This window comes from Centruroides vittatus, unplaced genomic scaffold, assembly GCF_030686945.1.
Source record: "Centruroides vittatus isolate TY-2023 unplaced genomic scaffold, ASM3068694v2 contig_799, whole genome shotgun sequence".
In the NCBI taxonomy this organism is placed as follows: domain Eukaryota; kingdom Metazoa; phylum Arthropoda; class Arachnida; order Scorpiones; family Buthidae; genus Centruroides; species Centruroides vittatus.
The window spans coordinates 3791536-3816416 of record NW_027122516.1 but is presented as its reverse complement, the minus strand read 5'-3'; the positions used below and the strand labels follow the sequence as shown (position 1 = coordinate 3816416).

At 30.7% G+C, this 24881-nt stretch overlaps 1 protein-coding gene across 1 annotated transcript in view; it reads right to left on the bottom strand.

Annotated features, from left to right (window-relative positions):
• The window catches only part of LOC136981935 (neuroglian-like), a 125312-nt gene that overhangs the window by 66991 nt on the left and 33440 nt on the right, over window positions 1-24881 (bottom strand). The window contains exons 5-12 of the mRNA XM_067278338.1: window positions 23226-23386; window positions 18856-18961; window positions 18603-18790; window positions 14855-14986; window positions 6019-6162; window positions 4661-4812; window positions 3215-3335; window positions 986-1267 (exon numbers count right to left, since the gene is read on the bottom strand). Of these exons, the coding sequence (XP_067134439.1) occupies window positions 986-1267; window positions 3215-3335; window positions 4661-4812; window positions 6019-6162; window positions 14855-14986; window positions 18603-18790; window positions 18856-18961; window positions 23226-23386 (1286 nt within the window). The remainder of the gene's footprint in view (window positions 1-985; window positions 1268-3214; window positions 3336-4660; window positions 4813-6018; window positions 6163-14854; window positions 14987-18602; window positions 18791-18855; window positions 18962-23225; window positions 23387-24881) is intronic.

The window sequence follows — 24881 nt, the reverse complement described above, 5'->3', positions numbered from 1 at the left end:
TAAAAATATTTTTATTACAACAAATTGACAATTCTTTCTGTAGTTTATACAAATTATATAAAAATATAATGTCAAAAAATATTTGAATTAAAGTATTAATTTTTTATTTTAAATTTACAAATATTTAAGACTGTAACAGGTAAATTTAACATTTAGTAAATAAACAAAACTTGACTATATTTGAAGAAATAAATAATATAAATAAATAAATAAAAAATTCAATCTGCTTGTTAAGGAAGCAAAAAGTAAGGATTTATTAGAAAAGTTTTTGGCCAGTAGCATCTAATTATACCCAATTTAGCCAAATCTGGTCTATACTGAGGTTCACTGAAACACACAGTGAATGCAAGATAAAAATAATATGACCATATATAAAAAATGGAATTTATTAGATAAAATTGGATTAATAATAGCAAATTATGCACTAATAAATACAGATTCAATTTACCGAAATAATTATATGAAAAATCTGTTTTGATAGTGATGACTTTTTTATTATTTTTGTTTTTGACAATTCTTGCCAGTATAAAGTGTAATTCATTATACCATTTAACTTGGCAACAAAGGGATCATTACCTTTGCTCTGAGGCTATCTTCAGTCAGACTAGGCAAGATCATTCTAGCCTTGGACTCAAAAGTATTAAAAAAATATATATAAAAGGCAGTGGCGTAGCGAACATAACTGGCACCCGGAGCACAACACTTTATTGGCACCCCTCCCTCCTCCAGAAACACATATAGTTTGTCTTGGAGACCATTTGGGCACCCCTCTGTGAGTGGCGCCCAGTGCATGATAGACCCCCTTGCTATGCCACTGATAAAAGGAACAGTTCCAAAAGGAGGCCATTTCCCCCCCTCTTTCTCTATACATCTCTACAGAAATTAACAGAAAGAAGCAAAATAAAACTTTGGTAATAGTACTTATATATATATATATATAATATATAATATAAACTCTTGCATGTTTGAGAATTAATATGTTTACCTTGAACTGTTAGACTTGCTGTAGCTTCATCTTGATCTAATTCTGTTTGAGCTAAACATTTGTATTGACCAGAATCTAATTCAATTGTTTTTGCTATTGTTAATGAATTATCAACTGTCTGAATCATTCTGGAATCTAAATCAAAATCAATTGGTTGGCCATTAAAAAACCATATTATCTTCATTTCCAATGAAGAATCAGCCTCTGCATTGCACCTAAATGTTGCAGATTTTCCTGCTGCTACTTCAAAATTTTCTGGAAATTGAATAATTCTTGTTTTACCTATAAAAACATAGGAATACATATATCAATATCTATACAAAAGTAAATTATTTTTTAATTATAGCAAAAGTATAAGTATCAATATGATGTTAAAGTATATACCAGAATGCAGAAAATTTTGGTAGTTACTCAGTGAAAAACTAAACAGAATTAGAGAATTTAAATACACTAGAGTCTCTGTAATCAAACATATTTCAGACCAGGGGTTGTCAGATTACAGCAGATTGTCAGATTACTGGAATTTCTATATGTATGTACTGCACAGTAAAAAAAAAAAAAAAATGCACTTGGTTTACAAGTTAGTTTACCATATTAATCATGATTGTGACTGTTTTGCCAATGCCTGTAAAACAAACAACTAGCAACTGATCATATACATATACCTCAATCTCTCTCTGTCTCATACATTGACAAGTGGTAACATGAAAATATCATGTGCATTGCCCTACAGAACGTCAGGTTACTAGACATGTCAGAATGGTGAGTGACAGAGTGCAGAGACTCTACTGTACTTAGGTTTCTATATAATGGAATAGACAACTAAATAAATAAATTATTAGATGCAGGTAGGTTGGAGAAATTAGAAAGAAATGTCTAATGTATTAGGGGATAGAAGGATAAATTCAAGGATGAAAGGAAAACGTTGTATAAGGTACTTGTCAAGTCAACAATGATTTATGAAACTGAAACATGATACATAAAAGTGTCCCAGGAAAAGGAGAATGGATTTGACTGAATTAGAAATGCTGCAATGAATGACTGGTGTGACTAAAATACATAAAATCAACTGAAATGTGGAATTGTCTAAGTAAATACAAGAAAAGAGGTTATAGTGGTACAATCATATAATACAGAGAGATTTAAATACTCACATTCAAACTGTAAAGGTCAGTTAGCCTGACAATGACTGGTCAACACAGATGCAAATGTTTACTTTCGTGTTATTTTATATTTCCTTTTTGAATATTGATTATATGTATAGTGCTTATAAAGAGAGATGGCAATTATGACACTGAACATTGAACTATTTTTCAAAACAATGTTAAATTCAACTAACTGTTTTCCACTTTACTATAAATGGCTAAAAGCTCATAAAACATGAGAAATGCTATTGCACTGACTACTTCCAATGTACAGTACTGTACAATCAGTATTGTGTATTCATTAAGTGTATTGTGTGTTCAACAAGCAGCTCAGTTAAGATATTCTCACGAAAGGTCACATGTAGGCCATTGGTTCCTATGACTTTTTTACTCCTATGAACATGGTCTAGAGCTCTGATAATTTTTTCCATTTTTAAATTTTTCTAATTTATAGAATTAGAAAATTTTAAATTAGACTTAATGTTTATTAAATAAAAAAATTATACACAAATAAATATTAAAAAATAATCAAGTTTGGTTTTATCTGATTCCCTGTTTCAATGTACAATTAAGATCAGAAATGACTAATTTTATTTATACATTAATAGATTAAGGCTGTATAGTAAGATGCATGAAATTTTAGACAGTGAAAAGATATGGATATGTTCCATTTGTTTTGTAGAGGATAGTTCTATAATTTAAAGTTACTGAAAGTTGTAAAATAGTTATAGTGAACAATGATATCAAAATCTATAGTATATTTCCATGTTATTACTAAAACACTTTAATGGATATTATAGCAGTGCTTAATCTTACTTTTGCATAACCTACAAAACAAATGGAACATACTCCTTTCATTTTATAAAATTTAATGCATCTAACTGTACCATAATTATATACTAAGTATTAATGTTTCAAAAAATTTCTACTAGAAAAATCTGTACAATTAAACTTCTTTATCATTCTGTTAATGTAATTTTTAAAATGTCTTGACTAAATAAACTAAGGATAAAGCACTAACTACACTTAAATTCAGTTTTTGATTAACTCTGGTATCATCAAGTATTATACTCAGTTAGTTTACCTTTTACTACTAATTCTCCATGTCGTTTCATTTCACCAAATTTATTTCTTGCTGTACATGTATAATTTCCTTGATCTGAAACTAATACATTTGTAATTTGAAGGCTTCCCTTACCAATAACCTAAAATAAAGTGAAATTAAATAAAATATATATCCAATTATCATAATATATATATATATATATATATATATATATATATATATATAAGGATTGAAATCCTTTTGAGTAAATTTATTAAGACAAACAAAACAGTATGTCTATTGGTATGGCATAATTAAACAAAACAATATATGAGGAAGCCAGAATGCACTTTTGCAGAATGCATCCCCTGCTTTGGAAAATAATGGATATTGGACAAAAAGAATAATGTTAGTTGACCCTTAAGCCATTGAGTGCCTGCTTCCTTGACATCTGCATCAAAGTTAAAGCATTGTCCCTTAAGAACTTCTTTTAAAAGTCTGAACAAATGAAAGTCACATGATGACAGATTGAGGCTATAGGAAGAGTGGTGCAGAACCTCCCAATCTTTTTGTGTTAAAGCATTCTGAACAGTGTTTCACAACATGTGGTCGAGCATTGTCATGCAAAAAAATCACACACGTGATAACATGCCTGATCACTTAATCTTTATGGCTTTATGCAGCTTGTCAATGTTGCATTGTAGTGATTGATCAAATATTTTATGACAATAAGTGGGAAAATAATGCCAAAATCTAAAAGTTACATAATTTTATAGATCTTATTAAGAAATTGGTTTCGACCAATAGTGTTCATTAATTTTAATTTTGGAACATACATCATTACACTAAAGCAATTATACAATTTTAAAAGATTTCAAAAGGCATTCCATTTTGAAAAATAAGAAGCTCCAGTTAGACCAAAAGCAAACTAGTGAATATAGTCGAAAACGTTCATAAATAATCTATGCCACTGCTGGAAAAGTACTTAGATTGACTTTTTGAACATATCTAATTTTGTTTAAACAATAATTTATTTAATGAAATAAATGCATTAAAATTGTATTGTATAAGATGTATAAAAATTCCATTATTCCAAATGTTTACTGATGAGACTATGTCTCGTTTCTAAAATCACGCTGCTGTCAATGGCTGCACATCTTAGAGGTATAAAGGAGTACATGTCAGGAGTTGCAATTCAGCACAGAGTATTTGGTGTCCAAATCATGTGCATATAAAATAAACCAGACTTGTAGGTAGTCAGGGGACCAAGAACTGGGTCAAAATAAAATACAAAATGCCGAGACTGTTTCTACAGGCACGAGTGCGAGATTTGTGCATGCGTTGCTCATGCTCTCCGAGACATAGTCTCATCCCAAAAATGGCCTTGCCATTTTACTTGTTTATTTTAATATCAAAAGTCCTATAAAAATTGGTTTTAATAACATTATAAAATGACATGTCAAATATCAAAAAATAAAACTTTACTTGATATTTTCCTCCTGTTAATTCATGTCCATTTTTACTCCATTTAATAACAGGTCGAGGAGCACCAAATACTTCACAACGTAATACTACTGTTGAAGAAATCACTGCTTTAACAAGCGGTTCTGGAGGCCCTGTTATTGCAGGAGGTACATCTAAAATTTTAATTACATTATAATTATTTTCAGAAAATGGTTATTGAATTTTTAAATATTGGAACTTAATCAAATCTTCTGTTTTATTGATGACAACAAAAATTCTAAAGATAACATTACTTTTGCTATCTATTTCTTTTCCGAAGCTATGCCATAAGTAGCCATTCCTGTGAGCTGTGCAAGAATTTGTATTTAGGCCACTTAAATAATTAGGTTTGGGAAAATAATAAAACAAATACATGCATTTTGGGTCCCCCTTCCAAGTGGGCCCTGTGCAGGTGCATCTACCTAGTTATGGCACTGTATGCCATATTGATTTATTATAATATTGACAGATGTCACTAACATTAAAGAATTCTTAATGTTCTCTAATCTACTCTTTCGTCAGTTGATTTGATGTATAAATTTATTTATGATAATTTAGAAGTGTTTATCTATATATAAAAAACAACCAACCTGATACATTAAAGTTTCCGAACAAATTTCTGAATTATTATCAAGATATTTCTTCCAGATATTCTACATTCATTATAAATTAAAATTATGTTATTTTTATTAAATTTACTATAAGATAGTGGTTTGCAGCTTAAACAATTGGGTTAAGTCTTGGAAATGACCTCTCCCACACCCCAAAAAGTTTCAAATTATCACTGGGAGATGGGGAAGACCAATCAGAATGTGGAATTAAGGAGAGAAACCTATCAAAATGCATGTTCTTTGCTCCAAAATTTTGTTTTTATGTGCAAATCCGCTGTTAGTCCTTTCATCTATCTCCGAGATATGTTTGCTCTCTTGGAGTTGTTTGCACTCTTCAAGATTCATCCTTACTACAAGGACTATTTTTTTCAAGGCTGCGCCCTGAGGCTGTCAGTCCTGCAGACCCTAAACGAGAGACCGAGGAAGACACTCTACAGAATATTTGGGACTTTACTGGGCTGTCTCCTTGAGAATTGTGTCAATAGAGAATTAAAAACTTTTGTAAGAAAACCATTAATAATTAATTAAACAGTAAAAAGAATGATAAGAATGATTAAGTGAATATTTCATGTCCACACATGATTGTCACGACCTCTCAACCGTCCCGACAATTACACACAGTTGACAAGCCTTACACATATATGCTACAAAAATCATATTTAGGGATAATTTACTCATCTAATTATTACTTTTATATATATCTAATACAATAAATCATAAATTACTTACCTACAACATTCAAATAAAAATCTCTAAATGCATAGCCATAAATATTTGAGGCATTGCACTGATACACAGCAGTGTCAAATTTTTGTAGCTTTTCAATACTTAAAGTATCTCCTTGAATAGTTCTTCTTGAATTTGGTAAAGCTTCTAAAATTAAACAAAAACTAATATTTGTAAAGCAAAACCATTATCTTCTATGTTATAATTAAAAATATATTAATATCAGTATCGCCCAAGCAAAAAATAACAAAACAAAGATTAAGAATATTAGATTACTTCGTACTTCTAACCCTTCTGTTATATTATATTATAGTATTTGTTTTATATAACTACAAAGATTACCTTACATAAGGGTTTATCATATCAAGTGACCAATCTAACACATTTTAAAAATTTTTTATTTCTCTACTGTACACAATTTAAAGAATTTTTTAAATGTATTAGATTGGTTATATACATATAGACATTTATTGCAATACTTGGATGGTATGAAATGGCACAATTTCATTGGTCAAGTAGATACCATTAAAAATATAATATCTTAAATTTTTTAAGATATCATATGTTTTCCTAATGTTAACTCTAAGAAACTGTACCATTCACAGCTGAATATCAAACGATAATCTTCCAACTAATCAAATTTTGCAAAAAACAGACCAAATATTTAATCTTGACACCTTCAAAAAACACTTAAAACATATTTTGTGCAGGCTGGTAACCTTGTATTATGTAATTTTCCTATTCAAACGCCACCATACCGCTGGTCTGATAGAAATAAGGGGCTTTTTTTTTTTTAACTCTTTCTGCCCTGTGAGCAGTAATAGGGCCTCTTTCAGCAAGCCTATTATTGGTTTGTCCAGGCCCACAATGGGATGGCTAGGTGGTGAGGGATGAGGACTTGAAATATCCAAATGGATCACCCCCTGAAAAATTCCTGGGTAATTTTTGACTTGTTTGGATTCGATCCTGGGTCTCCCATATCAGTAGGCTGCCACCTTGAGTGCTTGGCCATCTGGCCATCTCAGAAAGAAGAAACTGTTGTAGAAGGGGGTTGAAGTAATTAAACCAAAAGTAGTCATTGACCTCCTCCTGAAAGAGAGAGTGATCAGTGATCACTAATTAATACTGGTCTACTATTAATATTTGAAAAGTGATCTGTGTTAGACAGGTTGTGATAGCCCTGCATGTGATCTAAGTTGCTAACCTTAACATCCAAAAAATCTCATAAAAATAATATAAAAATGCAAGAATAATTGCTTTTATGTGATAATAGTGTTTATATTTTTGCAACAGATTGTATAAACTACATGGAAAGTATGTTCTCTTAAATATCCCTGTGCAAATTATTATGTAATGATAGAGATAGTTTTACCTTTTTGGAGAAGTCAGGAGTCTACATGATCCCTTTATAGCAGACACAAATAGAAGCAAAAATGTTTTATATCAGGGCCACAACTAGAAAATTGGCTTGCCACTTTCAAGAATATTAAGATGATATCAAAAGTTGCAGAACCACTACTGAACTTGCTAGAAATGCTTTAGAAAATAGTTACAATGTATTATGGGCCAATGCCATCCTACTTCAATGGTGCTCAGATCGCAGGGTTGTTTTCATATGAGAGTCACTTTACATAACAACATTTAGTTTGAACCTTTGCTTGACCTTCTGGCAATATGGTGCATTCCGTACCCAAAGAAGACAATCTGAAATTTGTTGGAAGTGCTTGTAGTAATATTTCAAGTAAAATAATAATGCCAACAATGTTAATATTTTCCTATTTTCTTAAATATCACATTTATAGAAAACTTATTGGGTTGCAATTTGAAAAATTGTAGACCTATAAATTCTGACTGTTGGCTGTCTGTCTGTCCTTCCTTAATCTCAAAAAAGGACTTAGATAGAGAAAAGTCTGAAACCAGATATGAAAAGCTTAGGGACAGGAGGCTCAGATTATTAACTATATATGAACTTCTGGTTTGGATGAAAAGTCACATTACTTCATTTCAAAACTTTCAACTCCACAGTGTTAGATAGATAATGATAGATAATTGACACAACTCTATTGCTAACAGAAAAAGTATGATGTACAGGGGCACAACACCACTAAAAGAATTGACAACATTGTGATGAAAAATTTCAGCCCAGCATTGTGATGATGTCACAATAATTGCTTGTTAGAACTAGTTTGGTTTATTTGGTTATGGCAATGCAACACATGAGCAATCTGTTGGGGAATGCATCCCAGAAAGACTTTTATGGAAAGCTGGATCCTGTTTAGGTGCTACTTGTTGTAATCCACATAAGGAAATGACTGATTGGTAACACTAACAATTATTTTATTCACGACACACATACAGAGTGAAGAATGGAGAAGAAAGAAAGAGAACTTTGGAGAGCACCAATTGTGTTTATATAGAGCTTGTGCGCCCTCTGGTGGCTCGAGCTTTACAATCCTTAACACCACCCCTCAATTTCAAAATGTTTACATTATGAAATTGCGTTAGTTACGCATTACACAATCTGATGTCTTGAATATACCCAGATGTTTTCTAAGACAAATGAATCTCTTTGAACACAATGGTTTAGTAAAAGTATCTGCTATGTTATCACTCGAGGGAACATAGCCTAAACTCAAAAGATTTTTGGCTACTAGGTCTTTAATGAAGTGTGCCCTTATATCGATATGTTTTGACCTTTTGCTATTTTCATAGCTTTCAATCATGCTGATGGCACTTTGATTATCCATGTTCATGACTGTTACAAGTTTTCTTCCAGAGTTTAATTCTGATAGTATCCCTTGAAGGTTGATAAGTTCAGTGGCAGTTACTGCAGATGCTAAATATTCTGACTCTGCTGTAGACAGTGCAACAGATTGTTGTTTTTTTGGACGACCAGAATATAAGATTATTATTGTAAAAAATTGCATAACCACTTATGCTTTTCCTGTCATTTTTGTCTCCTGCCCAATCTGCATCTGAAAATGCAATCAGCTTTTCATCTGTGCAAACTGAATAGTTTAAGGTTAGGTCTGTTGTTTGTTTGAGATATCTCAGTATTCTTTTTCCTGCCATCCAAAGTGCTCCAGTGAGTTTATCAAGTAGTCTACTCAAGTAGGAAACAGCAAACACAATGTACGAATAGTGTGTGCTATGTACAATAAGCTTTCCACTAATTCTCTAAATGGAACTCTCAAAGTTTCTTCTGAAAGATCAGCCTGAAATCCATGTTCCATTGGAGTTATAACACCTTTGCATTCCTTCATTTTGAATTTTATTAAGAGTTTTTCAATAATACTTTCTTGTGATAACGATAGTGTATTTTTGTGCATAGTGATGTCTATTCCTAGAAAGTTCTTTGGCTCTCCCATTAATTTTGCACTAAATTCTGTTCTTAAGTTGCTTCTCCAAATAACAAAATATCATCTACGAAAACAATCAAATGTATACTATTTCCAATATATAAGCAAAAATCATAGTTTGAATGAGTTAGTCCATTTTTGACGGCAAAGTTATTAAAACACTCATTCCAACATTGAGGTGCTTCGCTCAATCCATATAATGCCTCTTTTAATTTTAAAGCTTTGCTGTTTATTAGACCTTTTGGAGGCTTAATGTATACATCAACTTTCAGTTCACTGTTTAAGAATGCAGTTGGCACATCAAGTTGGGTTATCTTCCAGTTTTCATTAATTGCCTTTGATAGGAGTGATCTAACTGTTGATATTCTTACTACTGGTGCATATGAGTTGTTAAATTTTTCTTCCTGATATCCTTTTGCAACGAGACATGCTTTCTTTGTTCCATCTGATTTTGTTCAAAACACCCACTTGGTTTCTACTGGATCTTTATCTTTTGGAAGTGTTGTTTCAGTCCAGGTGCCAAATTTTAGATGAGATTCCAGTTCCTTTTATATGGCATCTTTCCATTCTTTTCCCGACTCAACTGCCTCTTCATAGGTTTCTGGATCTTCAGAATATAAGCAGTATGCAATATGCATTTCGTAATCATTATATTTCTGTGGTAATTTTATAGTTCTTTTTCTTATTTCCTTTTCTTGTGTTTCTTGTTCACGTTGATTTATCTTTTCATGATCACTATTAGTTTTGTTGTCCTCTTCTTTGTCTCTTGCACAGAAGTCATCATCACTTTGAGTTTTGTAGTATATTGGCATAGGAGTTTCATTGAATTTTACATCTCTATCTATTAGGATTTCGTTTTCTTTTGGATCCCAGAGTCTGTATCCTGACCCACTGTATCCTACCATTCTGACTTCCTTGGCATGTGATTCTAATTTTGTAGATTGTGGTAGCTTATATAACCAGGCTTGACAACCAAATACTTTTAGTTTTGATAAATCGACCTTTCCATACCATATTCTTGAAGGAATATTTTCACTGAGTGCTGCTGTAGGGGATCGATTTACCTGATAGGCTGCTGAACGAATTGCCTCTCCCCACAGGTGTTTAGGTAAATCACTGTTTTCAAACATAGTTCTTGCTTTATCCAAGAGTGTCCTATTCATTCTTTCTGCCAATCCTCCTTACTGAGGTGTGTAGGCTGTTGTGTATTCCATTCTTATTCCTTTGTTTTTACAGAAGTCTTTCAATATTCTAGAGGAAAATTCATCTCCATTGTCCCATCTAATACGACTTACTCACTTTTCAAATTGAGCATGTATCTCTCTGACATAGTTCGTTATATTGAGTGCTGCTTCTCCTTTGTTTTTTAAGAGATATACTACAGTAAAATGTGAGAAATCATCTGTTATTGTTTGGAAATATTTTTTGCCATTTATAGTATTTGGATTTATGGGTCCACATATATCTGTGTGCAATAATTCTCCTATTCTGTGTGATCCGTGTTCAGTCCTTTTGAATAGTAATCTAGTAGCTTTGCCCTTCATGCATAATCAACAGGGTTGGTTGGGACATGGCAGATTCATTAATTTCCAATCACGGTAGTTTAAGTGACCTAATCTTCTATGCCATAAGTCATTGGCTTCCGTTTTGAGTCATTGTATATTATTTCTTATGGTAAACTCTGCAATAAACAAGCTTCCTGTAAGTGGACAATCCATTTGAAAATTTTTGTGCATTATATCAGCCTTTTTTCTTTCAAAAATAACCCTTTTTCCAGTGTCATTGATCTTCCTTACAGATAACAAGTTATGGGAAATCTTTGGTACAATAAGAACAGTCAGAACAATATTTTTACTATTATAAGATAGTTTTATCTTGCCTCTCTTTTGTGCTAGAAGTTTTTCTCCATTTGCTACATTTATGCTTATTGGTTTGGTTAGACTTTCTATATCTGTCATATAAGTAGCAGTATTCTCTTGAACTAGGTGTTCTGTTGCTCCTGAATCCAATACAAAATGTAGACACTTTCTGTCCAATACATGTTTTGTGTTGTTATATGCCACAAAGGATATTTCCTTTTCATGTGATGTCATATTTGCTCTCTCTTCATAATTTCTCTGGTTACTTCCATTATTCTGATAATTGTTTCTCCAATTCTTTCTACTTTTATTTTCACCACTTTTCCCTTTCCCTCTGGCACGAGTGAGTACTCTCTCCTCTTTTAGGGCAATTATATTTCAAATGCTGACGATCTCCGCAAATAAAACAATCTTTATTTCCCATTCCTGTAAAACAAGGGAGACTTTCAGTCTTCTCTCCATGTTCTGAATTTTTAAATTTAAGTTCAGCATCTAATAGCCTACTTTTTACGAATTCCAAGGTTACACTAGTCATCATTGTCTCAAGGGCCGTAATTACAGTATCGTATTTCTGAGGCATAGTTAGAAGAAGGTGGCTTACCTTGTCACTATCTTCCATTATTGTGCCGGTCAACTCCAATTCCCTTATGAGTCCATCAAATGTTACGAAGTGATTCTGCAAGTCATCATCTCCACACTTAAGTGACAATAATTTTCTTCTTATATATAGTTTAGAAAATGTACTTTTTCGTTCAAAGACGTTCATTAGAGATTTCATCATTTCTAGAGCTGTTTTCAAATCTTTAACATATTCTAAATGTCTGTCCGTTAGACACTGTATGATTATGCATCTGGCCTTGGTGTCTCTTTCGATGAATCTTTTCTTTTCTGCCTCAGTTATTCCATTAGTCTCTATTACTGGTTCACCAACAAGGTCTTTTACTCCTTTTTCTTCTAAAATAGTTTCTACTCGAAATCTCCAGTTAGAAAAGTTTCCATCCCGTAACTGTGGTAAGGTTGTTGCTATATTGCTTTCCATTGTCTTGACATTTAGACTGATTCAAAAAAAAAATTTTTTTAATACTTTCTTCCTTAACATATTTGTCAACTACTTTGGTGTTTTTCTGGGCCCATAACCTGTTGTAATCCAAATAAGGAGACTGATTGGTAACACTAACAATTATTTTATTCATGACACACATACAGAGTGAAGAATGGAGAAGAAAAAAAGAGAGCTTCAAAGAGCCCACCAATTGTTTTTATATAGAACTAATGCACTCTCTGGTGGCTCAAGCTTTACAATCCTTAACACTACTAACGTGAATCAAACACAGAAAACTCCATGTAACCAGTCCATTGGCAATGCCCAAACCCACGACTATCCACTCAGCTACTGGAGGGCACTTTTTAGAATTATGAAAGTACCATTCAGAAATGAAAAAACCCAAGTTGTTAGATGTAGAAAATTAAATCTTGTAGACTTTTCACAGGGTAACACTTTTGATCCCATGCAGGAACTGCTATCTGTTGAAGTAACGATATAGCACATCTATTTCGTTCCGTATCATTGTTGCAGTAATTAAGTGAATATAATATATATTTTTTAAAATTACATCCTCTTTTGTAAGAATTATATTTAACTTATTATTTTCTTAAATTTTTTTTCCAATAGATGGTGCTACTTGTAAAACCAGCAAATTGAATATAGATAGAAATTAATTGATTTATACAAATCCAATCAATATTTTGGGCTGGGATATATGACACAATCTGCGAACGTAACTGCCGAGTTTCATACCAATTGGTCAAATGGTCAAATGACCTAGTAGTGTGTAGTAAACAAACAAACAAACAAAATTTTCATATATATATATATATATATTTGATTTCAAGGTAAATCAAAACAACTAGAAGTTTATATATTTCTTTAATATTGGATATTACATATTTCTTTATTTATAAAAATTTGAGCCAAACTGTTGTAGTAAATCATTTGCCTATTTAAAATAATGTGAGCTCATATGTTAGCAGTTAGCCAAATTCATCTTCATAGGCTTTGAGAATCAATAAGCTTGATAGGAGATAAAAGAATAAAGGTAGTTATGATGGAACTCCATTTATGTAGACAATAAAACTTGTCACAACTGTAAGCAGCTGATTGAATCAATTTGTCTGAATCAGACCCATGCTCAAAAGGACCCTATGCTCATAGATTTATCTTTTAATTTTCAACTGCAAAAAAAATACATTTGGAAATCCACAAAGAGCTTGCTAAAACATTATGTAATGCAAAAAATAAAAGTAAGGTCTCTGCAAAAATGTTTCCAATCGGACCTCGTGTTTGCTATGACCACAACTGACTGTAAACCTATGCTTCCGAATGCTTACAGGATAGTGACACAGACAATTTTCCTCTTTTCTTTTCAATAAAAATTTCTTGTTAAATAATTTTAGTCTCATACAACTGAGAAATTGAAAATTTTGAAACATCAAGGATTATTTTATGATTAATTTAATGATTGCTGTAATATCAAAGTTAAACTGACCCATTATTAAACTAGTTATGTGCTGTCAATAGTAACAATCAGTATATTAGTTTGATTTGTCACTATCAAGAAACATCAGTACATCAATCAGTACTACCTAAAATTTTATAACAATAGCAACTCTTGTTAATTTTCCACAATAAAAAAAGTCAGAAAAAAAGGAATGTATTTTTTTCCTCTGTCTATACCTTAATCTTTGATTCACATCTTAATAATAATACTGTAAATATACACAAGTGTAAACATAATATATTGAATTAGCTTTAATTTATTAACTCCATCAATCAATTTTACTTTATCATCCAAGAATTTGTTTTCTCAAAATTTTATCTCTCTTTATATAGAAAGCTGCAACTCATCTATGACATGGTCTAACATACACCAAATTAATGCTTTATTCATTTCAAAAATTACATTTATTTCATAGTGAAATATGTAGTGGAATTTTATAGTGGAGACAAATATATATAATAGTTTAAAATATGTATGAAAAATTTATTTAAATAGTTTCAAAAATTATTAATACTTCACAAAAAAGGGAACCTATGCATGGATTGCATAGCTCAAATTTGTGGAAAATAAAATCCATTGAGTCTAACAGTTGGAGAATTGAATCAAGTATGATGTATTTGATTATTTCCTGTATATTCAATTCTTTGTATTTAATAACTAAAGTGTTCATTCCTATCAGAGAAAGTGTTGCCCAGTGTAACAATTTTTGAATATTTGAGTGTTCATTTTGTGAAAAAAATCATATGCATTTGATTCTCCCACTAGTTGAGCTCCCATCATATCAACCGATAAAATCATCTATGAAAATTAGTCCTTTAAATTAATTATCAGTTTGAATTCATATTATTTGCTTTTCCATTATTAATCTGTTTTCTTTTATGTTAATTAAGTTTTGATTTATTTATAATCAGTAAAAATTGTAAAGTTTCAAAACTTTTTATCAAGGTGAAAAGGGTTCTGTGACTAAAATAAGTTGGAAACCATGGCATTAAATAATTTATTCCTAATAACTTATATCTGAATTCAAAATTCATTGTCAAAAGATACATTCATAATATCTTACTCTCTATTGGCTCTCCATTTACAAACCATTCAAGTTTTGGTTCTGGAATACCTTCTGCTTTGCACACGAACTTTACAGATTCACCTACACCAGCATGTGTGTTATTTGGTGTTTCAATCCAAGAAGGTTTGGCTAAATTTTTTAAAATATTCAAAAAAAAAAAAAAAAAAAATTATTAATTTAATAAAATATAGCTGAATTTTTAAAAACTGATTGCCTAACTATCAAATATTCAATAGTTCAAACAGGGTCATCGAGACTAATATGGGGCTCGGGCAGAGCAGGCCTCTTCTGCCCATTAATGGGTTCCTTTTTTTGAACAAATGAAATAGGTAGAATGTTTCTTTATTAATAAAAAGCAGTCTTAAAGATTTTACTTTTTTGTTAGTAAAAATAACATTAATTTATAGAGGTAGAAACCACTACAAGGTAAGTTTTTTCCATGCTTGGAGAGAAATCCCCAGCTCCTTCTCTCGATAGCCCTGGGTTCAAACATTTATACACTTTTAATTTATTTAACATTACAAAAACTATCCATAGATTTCAAGGCATGAAGTAGAAAGCGTTAAAATGGATCCATCCTTTCCTTCCTAAAAATTTGTACAACAAAAGCGAAACACATTGTTTAATTTGTATATTTACATTAATACAATATTACAGAAATAAAGTCACTGTAAAAAATAAAGCTAAAGAGGGTACTTCATCAACTTCATGGAAGATCTGGCTCTGTCAAAATATATTATTCTGACAATGCTTAAAAGTTATTTACTATATAAACAAAACGAATGTAACCAATTTCCATCGTAAGTTTATAAGAAAGCAAACAGTTAGTAGAGATTTACAAAGCCATGAGAATAAATGCCAGTATAAATTTTCAAGATGTAGATTCCTTCCCTTTGCAAGGAAATCAATCTACAATTGTTAATCTTACAATACTCTCTCTCCTTTGGTTTTATTCATTTTGTTTATTAAGTATATCCAATTTTGAGTAGTTGGTTTATGGATGTTTATATTCAAAGCTATTTAAAATTATATTTAAATTTTTCTCAAGTTTTGTGAAAATTTAGTATAGGAATTTCTGGTGACTTTCATACACTCTTAACTATTGAACTTGTTAAACTACCTTAAGACAACAATGAGCATCAATAACTACTCCAATCAATTGTTTTCTTTAACCTTGACAATTAACAAAGATGATTGGTTAGGTTTTTTTAATTAGCCCTTCCTGTTGCTTTAACGGACCTATTAGAACTCTGGAACTGATTATGTGAGCAAAGAATAAAATAAAATGAAAGATTATGAAACTTTATTCAATAGAAGATTAATGTAATAAGAGCATAGAAAAGTAATTATAGCTAATAGTGCCATAAATCTTTATGTAATTAAACCACAAGCAATAGAATTGTAATAGGTTACACAATCTATTAATTTGTTAACATTATATTAACAGTGATGTAATTTCAAAACTTCAAATAACTGCTAAGTTAAAGAAACTAATAGTTTTATTTGAAAAATAACATTTTTAGACTCATTAGGTCCATCCTCAGCTTTTCAAGTAGAACAAAAAATATAAAATGTAACTGGCAGTGGCTCCTAGAATAATTGGCTGACCTATACATTCCCACTGTTGTCTGTCCATCTGTCGTTTATTAATCTTGAGAACAGAGTTAGATAGATGAAAATTGAGAACCAGATATGGAAATCTTAGTGGCCAGAGGCCCCAATTATCTATATAAAAAACTTCCAGTGGACTTCAAGTAGGGTTGCCATGCATCCTACTTTCAGCGGGACAGTCCTACAATTATGATCAATGTCTTACGTTCTACATGGAAATCTAATTTTCCTACTTTACATTTATAAACAAAAAACTCTATGTTCAAAAATTAAATCATTTTAAAAAATTAAAAAGAGACACATTCAATTAATTTCTGAATGCATGTACAGGATTTTGTGAACACAATAAAAAATCTTTGTTGACAAGATTTTCCTCTAACAATGAAAAGTTTCATTTTACTACAAAGTTCTATTTTTGGCCACAGCAGGAAGTGCTTTAATCATCATTGAATTTTGATGAACTTTTGTTAGCAATCATATACTTAATCACCTGGCAATCATATACATTGTGGTGGTACATCATTATGTTTTTGTAATTTTGTATATATCTTTAATATATATGTATATTTCCCTTCCTTCTTTGTTCTTGGTCCTTTTGTATCTAACTTTCTAGAAACTTCTTCCAAGTGTAGGTGGTGAGTGACCTAGTTAGAAGACAAAAGAAAAGACACATGAGACTACTTTTGGCTGGGATGTCGAAGTGAGAAGACAAATCGTAGAGTTTTCCAGGTTGTTTTGGCGTCAGCTGGAGAGTTAAGGAGGCGATAAGCTAAGACTAGCAATCGAGAGTAACCAAGTATTTCGATATAAGGACCTCTGGAAGATTATATGAAAAATTTTGATCGAAATCTACTTACATCATTCCCCATCATCCAGAACGATATAATCTCAGTCACCACCACCACGAAATTGTCAACTATCTCGGGTACCCATTCTTGTCTAGCACTATCAATCTTTCTGTCCTATTTGTCTATCCCTTCCTTCTTTCCTTTTTAGTGTAAGTAGTTGTTATTTTTAGTTTTTTAGATATAAGTTTTCTTTGTACCATGGAGAATATTTTTCGGTCAATCTTTTGTCACGAGATTTAAATTAACAGTTCTGCCCTTGTATCTGATGAATTGTTTGTACAGGAATATGAACGAGGAGTGTTGGAATCTGATAGAATTCTGTTAAGTGAATAATCAGAATAATCACGGGTGAAAATAAAGATAGTGTTTTTCTTTGTATTTTTGCTTCTCTCTTTGTTAGATCACACTCACCACATGCATACTACCACAACATATATGATTGCTTGAAGATGAGCATGAAATATGTCTGAAAAGATTACAATCTACGGCTAATAAATTGCTGGAGAAATAAGGTGTGAAATTATGTGCTTTAAGAATGTAGCCAAATAAGAATTTTGAAATGCATACTTCACAATGGTAGAATTCAGTACTATATGGCACTACACAAGACAAACTTGATGTATTTCACTATAAATTAATACCTCAACTGATTTAGTATGTCTTCTGATTAAAATTCTACATGCAAAGTTGTAAAGTCCCTTTTAAACCAACCTACATTAATTGTGTACATTAAATTTATATGCTAAGTAATATTATTTAAATATGGTATGTTATGTATATTATGCATGGATGCTATGTACTTGCTGTTACTATTCAAAGAGAAAAAATCTTCTTCATATGAAAGAATAAAATAATAGAATAAATAGATTAGCATAAGATATATTTTGTAAAACTAAACTTACTTCTTAAATTATCAAAAGTCTACTGTTTCCTGCTTCATTGGAATCTTAAGAGTATTTATTTAATTCCCATGTATTTTCAATGTTGAAAACAAAATTCTATCCACTGTTTACAAAATTTCTTCTGTAATTTCTATTCTGATAATGTGGTGAAAGGCTTGGAGATACTTGAGAATTAAGATAAATATCCTTAAGGTTAAGATCTCAAATAAAGCAGAAACCAATAGATATATTTTATTACTTTTATATGATTCATAAAAAGTATTTTTCAAGACGTTTTATACATAAAACTATGAAAGAATTTCACCAATCAAAAGTTTATTATTATTTTTTTTTTAAATTTTACTCAATATTTAAATAAATCTTTAACAAAAATTATATATTTACATTGAACAGTTACAATCATTGCATGAACTTCTCTACGTCCATTTCCATTACTGACCATACATTCAAATACACCATTATCATCAATTGTAACTGATGAAATTCTGAAAGTTCTTCCATACTGATCAAACTGATGTCTAGGGAAGTCAATAATTCCACCTATTTTGCTCCATATTACATGCGGCATTGGCCTAAAATAAATTATTCATATAGAAATAATGAATAAAAAAGTGTATATAGAACTTTTATAACTTACGTTCCACCAAAAATACAATGGAGTTCAAGTGAATGATTTTGTAATGCAATATTCTCAACTGGTGAAATATACTGCTTTTTTAGTGGGTGACCGTATGGATTTATAGCTGCAAAATCACAAACAGATATAGTTAATTATGATTTTGCTTCAACTTTTCCATTCTTATTTTTCATAAATCAAATTTTCATTATAATTATAGATATGTATGACTCATTTTGAAAATGCTAATCTATTGTTTCTAATGATAACCATATTACATCCATTGTTAATTCCTCTGTCTTATTAATTTTCTCAAGTAGTAAACTGTTTTATACAATAACATATTTCTTCATAATTTTATCTAGTAATGATTCTATGATTTTTATTCTAGGAGGGTGGAGATGATCCAGAACATTGTTTTGTAAGGTGTCTGTAAGTTATTGTATTATTTTTTAGGTTTTAGTAATGTTTTAAAAACGTTTTAGTGGTGCAGGTGTATCTGCATATTTTATGTTTATAAAACTAATTTTTTAAATTTAGCAATTGATTTTCAATGGCATATAAGCAGAAAAAATTTTAGTGAGGATGTATAATTTCTTATTCATCTGCTTGATATCTTATTAATTAATTATCCATATTGTAATCTGATAAGAATCTAGCTGTATCATTTGATTAATAATGTTTATCTGGTTGGTTTCCCACGTGGGTTTTACATACAGAAAGTCCTCACTTAACATGGTATTCCAACATTGTTTTGTTATAACATTGTTGAGGAAAGATACAAGTATATGTAATCATTTTTAATTATCATTCTTGAATTTTCTTTATATATAGTAAAAATTCGTTCTAAGAGATAGAAAATAAATGTTGGAGGTTGCAAACACATTCCAATTATAATAATATTAACCAAATTATATCTTGTTTATATTATTTAGCCTATGGTAAAATTGGTTTCATTATGTTGTTTCACTTAACATTTCCAATAACCTATAGACAATGTCAAGAAGTGAAGAGTTGCTGTACTGCCTTTAAAAAGGCAATATGTACTGCATTTTGTATTTTATCAATGTTTGTTTATTAGAACATTTAAAATTTGTAAAGTTAGTTTCAGTTTGTCAATTAAAAAAAATTGTGAAGTATCTTTAAAAAACAATTCCATCAAATGATAACTAAACTGCTGTATTTTTATCACATTTCAAAAATGGTCTGCCAAAAATTTTATGAAATATTCTAAGCACAAATAAATTAAAATATAGCTACATTCAATTTTTTAAGTAGAAAAAATTAAAGAAAACATCAACCAGTTAATTATGCACACAAATATAATTTATTATGTATATGTATATATATATATATATATGAATAACCATAAAAATTTACTACAGTATAATGAATAGGGTTATTTTCTGGGAGAAAAGGATTTGGGCAGTTTGAAATACAAAAGCAAATCCTGGCAGCAAAATTTCTTAATCCTCTGCAAATGACTGCATAGAGTGATGTGTAACATGAATTGCAATAATCATAATAATTAATATAATCAATGTATGAAAATGTAATACAGTACAATCTTAGTAATCTGACATAACTTACAGTATGTGGGACAAGAATAGTGTTGGATTATTGAAAGACATTGTTGGATTATTGGAAGTAAGGTGAATTCAATGGTTTAATCATTTGGAAACAAAACATATGTTTATTTGCATAATATTAGTACATTGTATTAATCAAAAACATATATAGATCATGTGTTACTGTATTTTAGAGTTCTCAAATTAATCATCAATCCTTTAAAAATAATTTTAAATTGTAGCAACTATACATCCACCAAAGCCGAAATTATCGAGCTAGAGTCGGCTATAACGGGTTTAGTTGTTATTTATTTATATTGTAGCAACTATGGAAAATTTAATGAGAGGTACAGTATTTTTGGTGGATAATTTCAGGAGACTGATTTTTATATCAATATTTATGCAGTATTGTGTTATAAGATACTGTGTGGCTGTACGCCATATTTTTGTACATATGTATTTTAGATTTAATTAGTTTTAATAATTTTCTCTCTTTCTTAACCCTTCTTTCTAACTTCCTTTGTTCATTGTTCTGGCTTTTGGGAACAGGGGCTTCCCACTCCCCACCCACCAGGGGGCCGTGTGGAACAAAGAGTTCGAGTGGAGGACGAGTCAAATCTGGGTCACGAAGGGTCACTTTTTCCCGGCCGGACACGAAGAAGCACGGACGAAAACGGCGAGCTCGTGAGACGGAATTCTACGAGGGCCGAATGGAGAGCCGTGAGGTGAGGATCTGGATTTTCGAATCAGAGACACCGAAAAGAAATTATAGTAGAAGATATTTAAAACATTGACGAACCCAGAGACACGCAGAATAGAGCACCAGCCAGCATCGAGTTCAGCGAGAACAAGGGTACCCCACTATCCTATCAATTCTTCTCATTTCCTTATCTCTATACTTTTCTATCCCTAGGTTTAAGTTCGCGGTTAAGTTTAAGGATCGCGTGGGTTTCATTAGTATTGTCGGGCAAGTAGTTTCCAAGAAGGTAAGCTACTTGGGTTATTGTTACTAACGGACAGTAAGAGAAATTGGACCGAGGGAATCCAAAAGAACTCATCTGTATATATTGTTTATCACGAAATTAAATTTGTTTTAATTGAATTCACGTGTCTGTGTATTCCTATCGTGCTTCACACATCACAACTGAATTCTTTAATATCATACCCAAGCTCAAGTGTTCAAGTTTGGGCTCAATATCTCACCATATTTAGTGGAAAACTTTTCAATGGCTTGGCAACAGTGATGGTAATACCTAAGAATCAACTAGTGTCAGATTACTAGACATGTCAAACTAGCAAACAGCCAAATTACCAAGAGTGCATTATATTTGGAATAAAATCATTTACAAACTTTTTCCTATATTTCTGTACATAGTTGTTCTCTTTGGCTCTCTGGCCATGCCATTACGGGATAAACGAATTAATTAATTTATACATACATGTATCCCTTGTATAACACAGTAGTTATGTTCTGAAAAAGTCTGTATTATGCAAAATCTGCACTATACGAAACAGAAGACTAATGCAAAACATAGTGTTATATTTCAGAAGTTAGCAAAAGTATACTATTCTTTTTTATTACTAAGAGAAATATGTTTATTAAAACAATCATTAATTTATTTCCAATCATTAATTAATTAACAATCACAATTAAAAGTACTATATTATGCATTAATATTAAGTTTAGTTAAATCAGGGCATTTTCTTTTTACAAAGTATCGTCACCATCTCAGCTTTTTTGTTGATCTTGAACAGAAGTATCAACAACATTTTCATATTTTTTATTTTTATTATAAAAAGTTTTTACAGAAGATGAAATAAAAATATATTATTAATTGAAAATTAGTTCTAGAGATTGCGTTTGTTCAGTCGAGTAGTGAGTGACTTTTATCTAGAATTTGTGTTCAAATACTGAATTTTTCGAGTACCGACATACCTCCGTATTTTGTTCGTCATTTTACAAATGATTGCTTACGTACAGTTTAAAAAACAGTTCAATAACACTTACCTAAAAATGTTTAAATAAACTTTAACGTTAATAAACTAAATACAAAGATGAATTAATCTATAAAAAGAAAACACAGTGACAGTCTTAAGGGCTAAAGGCTGAAAGCAACAATGACACCTGGTTGATAGGAAAGTTAGTGCAATTTTTTTCTTCTTTGTCCTATCAGTTTTCATTAAAGTAATCCTGACAGAAAGCATAAAATAATTTGAAAATTTCAATATTTTAAAATCCATGGAAAAATTTGAGACCACACGTGTGCTTACTTAAATAAAAAAAATATTGAATAATGAAGTTTACACTTAAAAATTGTGAAATTTTGTATAGGGAATTTTCGAAATTGTGTTAGAGCAAAACTGGAAGTCAGTGTTGTATGGAGGATATCCCCAATTTTCAAACCACGTTAGAGCAAAACTGTGTCATAGAAGTACCATGTATGAAGAATACCTAATTAATGCGTCAAATCCATTATTTATTTATATTAAGCAGCTTGTGCCTCTTCATTATGGAATTGTTTTTAATAAGGGCTTTCATTGCATCAGTGTGTCTCTCGTTAACTATAAAAGGTTAATGTTACCCTAGGTATATAAAATCTTTTTCATTTTATAACTATTGTCTTAACTGGTATGAAAAAATCAAGTTCATAACTCCTTAGAATCATCTTTTTGCACTTTTTTACATAAGATACTAGTCAAACAAAGGACCAGTGTTCCTTTGTTAGCCATTTTTTACACCCCCATACCCCTATACCAAGATAGAAAATTACAAGAAAGTACAACTTTAGGGTAGTTAAATAATAAAATTACTACTTTGCTTACCTCCATTAGTTTGGATACTCAACTGAAATTTGCTGCCTAATTTATATTCTTTTTGAAAAGCTGATGTTATGGCACAAACATAATATTGATTAGTTAAAGCATCTTCTTGAGTTACATTTGAAAAATGTAAATTTCCTTCTGGGTCAACTGAAAGCCTTGAACTAGAAATAAAAAGTAAACTTAAATATGTCATTTTACTAATTTCTGAAAATACTGTTTAATAATAATAGATATTTACCATAATCCCTAAAGTAAATTAATTTGACAATTATTACAACATATGCTATGCAAGAAAATATTAATTAATTGATATTTTTACAAAGTTAACATTTATTCCTTAAACTGTTGCCTTCATGGAGTTTATATTTCTCATTATTCCTAGCACTTTTAAGTTCCTGTAACCCATCATCAAGAACATTCATAGTAAATTTCAAAAATTCTTGTGATTTTTGAAAATTACCAGAGTTGATATTGGAGTTGTTTCTGTGGTATGTAAAGTTCATATTAACTAATAAACAAAACTCTAATATAGTGGTATCTCATACTTCGAATGACTCTAACTTTGAACGCTTCAAAGTTTGAATGCTAAATTTGACAAAAATTCATTTTGGAGTTTGAATGATGCTTCAAAGTTTGAACTGCACGTGCAGTGATAATGCACTTCTAAGTGTAAATGCAATCTGCTGTGTGCCCAGATTTTCTATAAGTAAGCTATATTCTCTAAGAAGATTAGACATAGACAGAGACATTGATATCACTAGTGAGATTGATGAAGAATCAAGGGAATGTTTGTCAGCACTATTTCTGGTTAAATAAAAAGGCACTTACATGTAAGCCATGCATACTGTCTGCAGATCTGTTTTATGTCTCACCATGACATTGAGACATGAGGTTTTATAGAGTTGGTCCTTTGATCAAATAATCCAATCGGTCTCAAATATTAACTTGTAATGTGTGACTTGATTTCCCACTTATTTTTAAGTTAAATCAGACTGTCTCTATTTCAAGAAAAGTTTGATATTTACAACTAATTTGACACCAAATTTAATCCCAATTGAAGACATTAGTTTATAATGGGATCTCCCCATCATCTTAAATTCTGACAGTATATGTCACTTCCTTACAGTTATTGTTTCAAAGTCTAAAAGTATTTGTAATTTTCAAAGATGAACAAATTAATAAAAATTATTTTACAATATTATTAAAGAAGATGGTTTAGGTTATTGTATAGACAGTGTTCTGGATATCACATAGAGGTCAAAAGCCAGTTTTGGTAAACAGAATATGATTTAAGTCTTCGTCTGTACTAATTTTTTTTCTATAAAGTTACATCATCTTTTTAAATAGTTTACAATAGCATTGTTAAAAGTAATAATTTGCTTAAAAACAATTTAGATATTCTAGGAAAACTTGGCCATTAATCTTGCCAAAATCAAATTAATCATTAGCGAAAAAAATTTATTTTTTACAATTCTATTAATGTTTGAAACAGATTAAACTGTAATTACTCTAATTCAAAATTATATTAACAATATTTTTGCTACACATTTTATATTGTTGGGATACTTTTTGACCTATCATGATTCATATCCAGTAACTGTATTTGATGATAATTGTTAATTACCACTACAGTATTTGTCATATTTTATATTTCTG